The following is a 10,445-nucleotide window of genomic DNA, read 5'->3' on the forward strand; positions in this document are numbered from 1 at the left end:
GCCCATTGTTTTGTTTTTGCTTTTTTACAACTGAACTTCTCCACGTCTGAATTCTCTGGGAAGCACATCAAGGTGAGCATCTTCTGTTCTAAATGCGCTTATGGTGCGTTAAGCAGTCTAAGTTGATGACCAAATTACTTACCGTAATGTTCAAATGAATTTTGATTCCATGAAGTATACATTTATATACAGGCTATTTTTTTACCTCCTCTTGATTCGCTGTTGCATGATGGTTCGAAGTTCATCCCGAGTCTCCTTCTTTTGAGACTGCTATTGTTTTCCTTGCACGTGCATCACTCTGACACTTCTGTGTTTCACTGTATGATTTCCTGTATAAAAAATATACTATTCGTAACCAGGACCTTATTCAACGTAGAAAAGTGTTCTGTATGAATAGATAACACAGCTCCCTTGTCTTGTGGAATATAAATATGTAGTATTTATTATTATTATTGTGATACCTGTAAATGACAGGTAAAATGGCAGGTTAAACTGGTGTTATTGTCATAAAACGTGTTATAAATGCTATGTTATTGTTTTTAGTATAATGTAGCCTATTTTGTTCAATCAGTGACCATATTATTTGTTGACTTCCTACGTTTTTGGTGAGTTGTGATGCAGGCAAATGAACATTTGCTAGGTATACCTTGTCTGCTTGGTATTTAGAATAAAAAATCATTCACCCAACCACCTAATATGGGCATCCTTATTAAAACTTCAATTTACAGCTTACCTGGCTTGTCCTGTAGGAGCTTCATGTTCTTGAACTAGCGAACATACAGAAAGTAAAGGTGTGGGGAAATCCTTTGTCGGAAGATATAGTGAAACATAAGCATGTTGACTAAATAATGTACTTAAAGTTATTGGATTCATGTTGCCCATGCTTGCTTGCTTTATTGGTCACCTGTTAGGACTTGTGGGTATCCTGACCCCTTACAGGAGTAGATCATTGGGGGCTCCCTGCTTGACATTGTCAATGAGGTCATTGTAACAGCATGCTACCTTTGCCATGTAGCTTAAGTGTCAACATTTTCTTTGTTTCCAGGAGCTTCAGAGGGCCCAGCATGGTGAACAGTCAGCTGGGTGGTGTTGTGGCATCACCTCCCAGGTCATGTGCAGGATGCGGGGGGAAGATCGCAGACCGCTTCCTGCTCTTCTCCATGGAGCGCTACTGGCACACACGCTGCCTCAAGTGCTCCTGCTGCCACGCAAAGCTGGGCGACATTGGCACCACCTGCTACAGTAAAGGAGGCATGATCCTGTGTAGGAGCGACTATATCAGGTGAGGTCCTATGGGGCTCTGTGGAGAGGACAGGAGGGTGAGGATCTAGACTTTATCTCCCAGGCTAGGGCACTGCGACTGATCTGGATCTGCTTTGTGTCTGCAGGTTGTTCGGGCACAGTGGGGCATGCAGCACCTGTGGCCAGTCCATCCCGGCCAATGAGATGGTTATGAGGGCACAGGGCAATGTGTACCATCTCAAGGTAAGACCTCCTGGCAGTAATTGTCTCACTGTTGTTAGTGTCTGTCACCATCAGTGCATTTGTAACAGTTGTTTGTGTGAAACCAATAGATGTATACTTGAAACAAGGTGCTATATACACTGTCCTAAAGTTAACTTGTATGTTGGAGTTTAACGTTTGCTAACGACACTAGAGTAAGGCCTGGACTTGGCACGTTTGTCATGAGGATTCTAACTCCTGTGTCTGTTTTTTATCCTTAGTGTTTCACCTGTGCCACCTGTAGAAATAGACTGGTGCCAGGGGACCGCTTCCACTATGTCAACGGCACCATCTTCTGTGAGCATGACCGGCCAGGGGCTGCACTGCTCAGCAGCCACCTGCCCCCACTCCAGAGTAACCCTGTGCTGCCTGACCAGAAGGTGAGAGGGGGACCAGGTCCATGGGGCCTTTCACACTGTCATATCTTTCACACACACTACTGTCTAGTAACTAACATTTTATTCACCCCTGCTCTTGTCTGTAGGTGTGCTGAGTGGTTAGAGCGGTGCGGTGTGCCTTCATCCTTCCCTTGTCTCCAGAGGTCTCTCCATCCATGCTCACCCTGCTCCCGATACTGTTGTTGTGGATCCTCATCACCATCCACCATCTTGTCTCTTTGACCAGGAGGCTATTTTTACTTGCAGGATCAACTTCAGATGTGTTGTGCATATCCATGCTTGAAACAGTTTACAAATACACTGTCATGGTGAGTCATGTGTGATGCAGTGCTGGTCTGCCCATCAAAGACAATATGGACCACATGAACTACTTCAGGACTGAGGTTACATGTTGTACTGTAAGTAAGGGACCCCCAATTCTGTGCATATCCAGAACTTTGGTGCTTGTGGACAAATCTTGCCATGAGTTTTAAGGGTATGGCCTGGACCCTCTCTAAGAAGAATAAAGCAAACAAAAATAAGTGTCTTCATGGACACCACTAAAACTCTATCAGTCACAGTGGTATTGCTGTGGTCATCTTTATTGTCAGGAATATCGCTTAGATGATGAACTCAGAATCCCTCTCAATGGCCTCCTCTGTTACTCTGTGATGTTTAGACCATCATATGAATTGGGCTGAAGTCAAGGAAGAAGATAAATGTCCATTCTTTTTTATATAATGCTATTGTGTGTTTCCCAGTAGAGTTCTATTTCCTGAATTAATGTTGCATTCAATTTAATTATGGATGTCTGTTCAATATGTGACATTATCAGATGGAGACAAAAAATACTATTAAAATACTTTACTATAACATGAGGTGAACTGAAGTAATTGAAGCCTATGTGCAGTTGGTTGGTTACATGACATGGGTCTCATGGTATTACATGGTAAGCTACTACCCAGTTGGTGTGGCATTTTCTCCCTGCTTGTGCTGCATAGCTTCCTCCAGCCCTGTATGGTGAAAGCATGCCTGATTACCCTGAGGAATAGAGTTGGAGGGCTATAGTCTTGACCATTTACAGAAGCAATTAAACATGAGTGGTGTATCTTGCTGCCTGCTACAGTTCCTGCTCCTGGGAGGCTGAACTTCGGCCATATCCCGTGGCTGATGTTTTTAAAGACTAATCTGGGAGCCGGCCTAATTAAAGGGAGGGGCTCCTACGCATCCAGCCAGCGTGTAGAAGAAAAAAACCACAACAACAATCTGATGCTTGGACGGTTTACCATGTTGCAATTAAAAGACACAAGCCAGAGCTTTTCCAATCCCCCTCTGCTGCTCTTGGTTGTTCAATAGAATGAGCTTTGATTTCTGTTAGGATCTGCATTGGCTAACTTGCTTGAACTTCCTTGAATTTGTCTGTTTGATGTAATGTAAAACTGGATATGACAAATCTGTAGCCATACTGCAAACAGTATGAAAAATGTATGCACTCACTAACTGTAAGTCGCTCTGGATAAGAGCGTCTGCTAAATGACTAAAATGTAAAAATATAGTCAGACATGGGTTTGTAGACCTGAGTGATTAAGGCTTTAAGAAATACAGTTAGTGAATCAGTTGATAGCATCTGCTGTGCTTCAGATGAGGTCTGTACTTTCACACCTTTGCTAGGAGCATGGCAGCCATCAAAATTGCACCTTGTGTCCCACTTGTCATGGTAGGTGCTGATACGGCATCAATGATGTATTCCACATTTGATTGAAAAGCATCACGCAAATTCATTAACGTATGCAAATGGCAACAATTACAAATATCTTCATATCTAGATTGTGCAGAGGTTTTATTTCCTCACTATCTGAATCCCAACGCTCCACAAGTTACACTTAGCGTTCAAACCAATCAGGACTCATCTGCATATTACTAATTAGCCCAGCATTTTCAGATGCCAATTAGCAGGTCTCATAAAAGAAACTCTTTGCCATGAGGTGTTGTTTTTTTTCAGAGACTTTGCAGGTGTGTGGCTCACAATCTAGCCTATCTTCTGTTATAGGAAAGTGTTTATACTCACTAATTAATCATATTAACACATGCAGATGAGTGTAATTGCCTTAGCTTCTACGCCTCACACTGTGTGAAGAGACAGAAATTAGCCAGGATATTTTTTACAAGCGGATGAAGAGGAAGAGAGGGTCTGAGTGGTGTCCTTCCGTCTGAGTGGCCACTCCTCTGATACAGATCCAAGATGGAGTCTCTGTGTCCTTCTGCCCAGCCACTCCTATGATACAGATCCAAGATGGAGTCTCTATGTCCTTCTGCCCAGCCACTCCTCTGATACAGATCCAAGATGGAGTCTCTGTGTTGAGCTGTCATATGAAGATGAACCACTGTCTCTGTGCCAGCAGGACTGGCAGGAAGATCATATCTGTCTCATGATCTGTTGAGAGGCCAAGGAGAGGGTTTGGAGCAATCTGACAATGTGCTGGCGTTAAGAGACAGACAGACACCATTTAAATCCTCTCAGCTCAAGCAGTCTGGCTGCTGTTAAATGTGTTCCAGTGAGAATACAGTATGTTAGAGAGGTATGTGCATGTGGTCACTGTCAGGAACAGAGCCAGAGACTCTGCTGAAAGTGGGTCCGTGTTGATAGACAGGCATGCAAGCTGAGGTGATGTCCGCCTACAGACATGCATAACATTCATGGTAACAGGTTTCCAGTAAAAAACACCATCTGTTTTTTTTTTTTTTTTTACATTTGTCCTATCTATTGAAAAGCCAAGTATGTATGTACTGTTGCCTAAGGAATTGTAACTATGCTAAGAATTCTTCTTGCGACCATAAAACTGTCCTGTCTGCTAAAACAATAGAGAACAGGCTTAATGACAAAGAAAAAACAACTTTACAACTATGAGCCTCACACAGGAACGAGAGAGACAGAGAGAGAGAGATAGATAGATAGAGAGAGAGAGGAGAAAAGTTCCCTGCCCAATCAGAACGCTTTGAATAATTAAACTGATCGGCTTAATTAGCTCAATTACGTTAATTTGACCATGGAACACGGCCATATGGTGAAAGGAAACAAAAGAGGGGGGAACTAATTAAAAGTAAAATAATGAGGATTTTAATTAACTGGTTCCCCAGACAGCAGCGCGCAGGGATCAGAAGCCTGGTACCATAATTAAAGTGCTGTAACGCTGGCAACATCTCTCCTTTCTTTCTTATATCTGTGAGGGCTCTATCCATCTAATTAAATCTGTAAATAAATTAGCAACATTGAGGGCTTGACTTAACACCGCCTGCAATCCACCCCCTACCCCCCAATAACACGCTCACTTTACTCCCATCACACACATCTAAAATAGAATGGATGTGCAAGCCAAGGTTTTGCCAAAGTCTGATATTAACAACAAGTTGTAGATAGAGGATTTGTATATGTGTGTACATTTGTCATGGTATGTTTGTGTGTCTGTCTGTGTGTTTGTGTGTGTGTGTGTGTGTGTGTGTGTGTGTGTGTGTGTTTGTGTGTGTGTGTGAGTCTGTGAGTGTGTATACATGCATGATGCAGGTTGTGCTATCATGTTTGTGCAGGCTGATGTTTGTGTTTGCTCCCTCTCATAACCCCGAACTCTTTTAAATAGTGTCTGCCCTGAGTATCACAGTGACACCAGCCCCTATCTCAGTGAGTAGTCACCCCCCCCCCCCCCCCCCCCCCCCCCCCCCCCCCCCCCCCAGATCCCATACCCCATGACATAGAAGTTATTTGACATACAGTACCATAAAACACACTGTACACACTATTTCTAATCCTATCCAATGACTAATGGTTGAAACTCCAGCCGCTCTGGTGTAGTGCTGATTATCCCAGGTGTGGCCCATGTTAGGGTAAACCCACAGGGTGTTGTATCGATACAAAACAAGACAGACTGTAGACCCCCAGGGGGAGTAACGTTATTCTCACCTGAGAGACAAGGGACAGATGCTGCTCTGAGATGGGCTGTGACCTGTTTGTAAATGGAACTCAGTGTGGGATGCTGATCGTTTAGTAGTCTATTCTCACACAGCATAGTGATGACCTTATTTACTTAGTTCCACTTGTGTCTTCCTGTCCCCCACTGCTAGGCTCCAGAGGCTCTTACAACACCAAACCTGAGGCTGTTCCTCAGGATCTGTAGACAGATCTAGGATCAGATTACCCTCCCCTAATCCTAACCAGTGAGAGGAGAAATCCAAAAATGACCATAGATCAGCTTCTACTGGCAACTTCATACAACTCTGTTCCACAGCAGTGCTTCTTGAGACAGAGTTCTATTATTGCTCAGAAGAAGTGTTGTGAAAGGCCAAGGCCTCTTTGGCAGGTTTAGTTAGTGTGTGTTCCAACCCCCTCTCACTGGAACCAGGTGGAACACACGTGCATTCATTAGCGCTCTGTTAATGAGGAGCAGATGCAACACGTTCTCTCTCTCCCTCGTTCTCTCTCCCTCGTTCTCTCGCCTTCGTTCTCTCTCCTTCATTCTCTCTCCTTCGTCCTCTCTCCCTCGTTTTCTCTCTCACGTTCTCTCTCCCACATTCTCTCTCCCTCGTTCTCTCTCCATTGATCTCTCTCCCTCGTTATCTCTCTATCGTTCTCTCTCCCTCATTCTCTCTCCATCGTTCTCTCTCCCTTGTTCTCTCTCCCTCGTTCTCTCTCCCTCGTTATCTCTCTATCGTTCTCTCTCCCTCGTTCTCTCTCTATCGTTCTCTCTCCATTGAACTCTCTCCCTCGTTCTCTCTCCCTCGTTCTCTCTCCCCCGTTCTCTCTCCCTCGTTCTCTCTTTCACGTTCTCTGTCCATCATTCTCTCTCCATCGCTCTCTCTCCCTCGTTCTCTCTCCCTCGTTCTCTCTCTCACGTTCTCTCTCCATCGTTCTCTCTCCCTCGTTCTCCCTCCCTCGTTCTCTCTCCCTCGTTCTCTCTCTCACGTTCTCTCTCTCTTAATTGTTCTCTCTCCATTGTTCTCTCTCCCTCGTTCTCTCTCCCTTGTTCTCTCTCCCTCGTTCTATCTCCATTGTTCTCTCTCCATCGTTCTCTCTCCCTCGTTCTCTCTCCCTCGTGCTCTCTCTCTCACACACACTCACACAGTGCTGGCCTCCCCTCTATTCAACCCTATTGTGGAGGTTTTTCACAGCTGAGACGAGTGGGCCTCATTAAAGGACATTTGTCCAATTTAGATGAATGACTGAGATCGTATATCATTCTCTCTCGTCACTCAATTTTTCTCCCCAAGGAACTGAGTGTATATAGTTCAGTTAGAGTTTTGAACACTAAAATGTGTTCTGGTGGTGTGGTTGGGTTGACTCTCTTGGCCTCACATTCACCACCTTAAAGTTTTAGTTTTCCCATTGTTGTCTAGAGTGTCAATCATACAGTATCACTGTAGTCTTTGATAATAGCTCACAGATGTGATATTCTTCTCTACACCACCAGCAGCACACTGTGCTCTGCTCTAGATTTGCAGCCATGTGTAATGAATGCCCTTCTCCCACTCCTCAAGAGGGCATGCTTTCAAGGCACACTATCCCTAATTGCCCATTAAAGTTAACTCACACCATCCCAGCCAAGCTCTCTAATTGAAGTCCTTAAAATAAGAGAGCAAGCCTTCCAGGGGAGCTCTGACAGTTTGAGCACTGCCACGTTGGGACTGAACTCAGCATGGTCCCGGACTTCCCGGCCTATGTGGTTGGACCCCTGCTATCCCGACATATGGGGTTGGACCCCTGCTATCCCGACATATGGGGTTGGACCCCTGCTATCCCGACATTTGGGGTTGGACCCCTGCTATCCCGACATATGGGGTTGGACCCCTGCTATCCCGACATTTGGGGTTGGACCCCTGCTATCCCAGCCTATGGGGCTGGACCCCTGCTATCCGGCCTATGGGGCTGCACCCCTTCTATCCCAGCCTATGGGGCTGGACCCCTGCTATTCCATGGGTCAAATTAAGATCCTACATCTGTAGTATCATTCTACCATTACACTCTTCCATTTTAGTCAGTTCATGAAGATTTGTCTGAGCTGAAGTCATGTATTGTACATAAGCAGGAGAGGATAATGCCGATCAGAAGTGGCGCAGCAGCTGAAATGTCTCTGCGTGGTCGGGTGTTCTGGCATTTCAGAGAGAGATATCATTTCAGACTTGGGTTAGAGATGTGCTGGCCTGATTTAGGGGCCAGTCTGCACATCAGAGTGTGCAAGGGACTGTGGTTTGTCCCCAGCCAAACAGCGCTCAGGGTTGGGGGGAAAGGTCTGCATGAAGCAGGGTGGTGATGCTTAATGCTAGTGCAGTAGGGCAGGAGGCCAACTCCCCATGGCTCTGCTGAGGGTCTGTGCCTTGGTCTCTGGGATGATAAGCAGAGCCTGAGTGCCCTCCTCCATGCTGCCTCCCCACTTTGGAAATGCCAGCGAAGGGTCAAGGGCAGAGCTCTCCCCAGCCAACCCCCATGGAGACCCACCTCACTGAACCATAAGGCACCTCCATACCTTATCAGCGCCCACACAGACAATAGGAGGCCATGGTAGGGTGTGTGTGCAGGTGAGTGTGGGTCACACGCTCAAGGCAAGCAAGTCAAACCACTGCATACATGTTTCTCCACTCCACTAATGGAGTCAGTTTGTGGTTTGTCATCTCAGTGTCTCTGTGTGAGCCGTACCAAACTGTTGTCGAACTTAACTTTCTATTCACAGTCAAACTTTACAGAGGTAGCAGAAGATAAGAGATCTGTCACTCCACTCCAACGGTCACTCCACTATCTTGGTTTCTAATCTCTCAGTCTATTTGCTTATTCTCTACTGTTCATGACCTCAGTGACTGCAGAGAGAGAGATAAGCATATCTGAAAATGAGACCTACAGTTGAAGTCGGAAGTTTACATACACCTTAGCCAAATACATTTAAACTCAGTTTTCACAATTCCTGACATTTAATCCTAGTAAAAATTCCCTGTCTTACGTCAGTTAGGATCACCACTTTATTTTAAGAATGTGAAATGTCAGAATAATAGTAGAGAGAATTATTTATTTCAGCTTTTATTTATTTCATCACATTCCAAGTGGGTCAGATGTTTACATACATTCAATTAGTATTTGGTAGCATTGCCTTTACATTTTTAAACTTGGGTCAAACATTTTGGGTAGCCTTCCACAAGCTTCCCACAATAAATTGGGTGAATTTTGGCCCATTCATCCTGACAGAGCTGGTGTAACTGAGTCAGGTTTGTAGGCCTCCTTGCTCGCACACGCTTTTTCAGTTCTGCCCACACATTTTCTATAGGATTGACGTCAGGGCTTTGTGATGGCCACTCCAATACCTTGACTTTGTTGTCCTTAAGCCATTTTGCAACAACTTTGGAAGTATGCTTGGGGTCATTGTCCATTTGGAAGACCCATTTGCGACCAAGCTTTAACTTCCTGACTGATGTCTTGAGATATTGCTTCAACATATCCACATAATTTTCCTTCCTCATGATGCCATATATTTTGTGAAGTGCACCAGTCCCTCCTGCAGCAAAGCACCCCCACAGCATGATGCTGCCACCCCCGTGCTTCACGGTTGGGATGGTGTTCTTCGGCTTGCAAGCAGCCCCCTTTTTCCTCCAAACATAACGATGGTCATTATGGCCAAACAGTTCTATTTTTGTTTAATCAGTCCAGAGGACATTTCTCAAAAAAGTACGAACTTTGTCCCCATGTGCAGTTGCAAACCGTAGTCTGGCTTTTCTTTGGCGGTTTTGGAGCAGTGGCTTCTTCCTTGCTGAGCGGCCTTTCAGGTTATGTCGATATAAGACTAGTTTTACTGTGGATATAGATACTTTTGTACCGGTTTCCTCCAGCATCTTCACAAGGTCCTTTGCTATTGTTCTGGGATTGATTTGCACTTTTCGGATCAAAGTATGTTCGTCTCTAGGAGACAGAACGCGTCTCCTTCCTGAGCGGTATGATGGCTGGGTGGTCCCATGGTGTTTATACTTGCGTACTTGTCACGGATTCTGCCGAGGCTGCTCCTTCTCCTTGCTCGGGCAGGCTTCGGCGTTCGTCATCCCCGGAGTACTAGCTACTGCCGTTCGATGTTATCGGTGTTTGTTTAGTTTTGTCTGTATTGTTTACACCTGTTCGTCATTATGTTAATTGTTTCCCTTATAATTACCCCTGTCTCTCATCTGTACTTTGTGTGTGATTGTTTTCCCCTTCACGGTTGTCTATTTTGTGAGCGGGTTATTTCCTCCCTGCGTGGAGTTATTTTCTGTGTCCTTTTGGATCCTTTTCATATTAAAAGTACGTATCCGAGAGTTCTGTGTCCTGTGCCTGACTTCGTTTACCGCATCTCACAGACAGTCGTGACAGTACTATTGTTTGTACAGATGAACGTGGTACCTTCAGGCATTTGGAAATTGCTCCCAAGGATGAACCAGACTTGTGGAGGTCTACAAATGTTTTTCGGAGATCTTGGCTGATTTCTTTTGATTTTACCATGATCTCAAGCAAAGAGGCACTGAGTTTGAAGATAGGCCTTGAAATACATCCACAGGTACACCTCC

At 45.0% G+C, this 10,445-nt stretch overlaps 1 protein-coding gene across 1 annotated transcript; it reads left to right on the top strand.

Moving 5' to 3' along the window:
* On the top strand, positions 1-2,629 carry LOC311140996 (LIM domain transcription factor LMO4.1-like). Its single transcript, XM_084176266.1, has 5 exons — positions 1-72; positions 1,046-1,282; positions 1,389-1,485; positions 1,725-1,883; positions 1,988-2,629. The coding sequence occupies exons 2-5, from the start codon at positions 1,065-1,067 to the stop codon at positions 1,994-1,996; spliced, it is 483 nt and encodes a 160-aa protein (XP_084032392.1). The 5' UTR covers positions 1-72; positions 1,046-1,064; the 3' UTR covers positions 1,997-2,629.
* Positions 2,630-10,445: the final 7,816 nt, after the last annotated feature.

The sequence above is a fragment of the Coregonus lavaretus genome (genome assembly GCF_964263955.1).
Source record: "Coregonus lavaretus genome assembly, chromosome: 14".
Taxonomy (NCBI): Eukaryota; Metazoa; Chordata; class Actinopteri; order Salmoniformes; family Salmonidae; genus Coregonus; species Coregonus lavaretus.

Bases quoted from the DNA above. Each gene is read 5' to 3' on its own strand.
- LOC311140996 (XM_084176266.1), top strand. From the start codon at position 1,065: ATGGTGAACAGTCAGCTGGGTGGTGTTGTGGCATCACCTCCCAGGTCA. The intron at 1,283-1,388 runs GTGAGGTCCTAT...TTGTGTCTGCAG, and splicing joins TGTAGGAGCGACTATATCAG to GTTGTTCGGGCACAGTGGGG. The intron at 1,486-1,724 runs GTAAGACCTCCT...TTTTATCCTTAG, and splicing joins GCAATGTGTACCATCTCAAG to TGTTTCACCTGTGCCACCTG.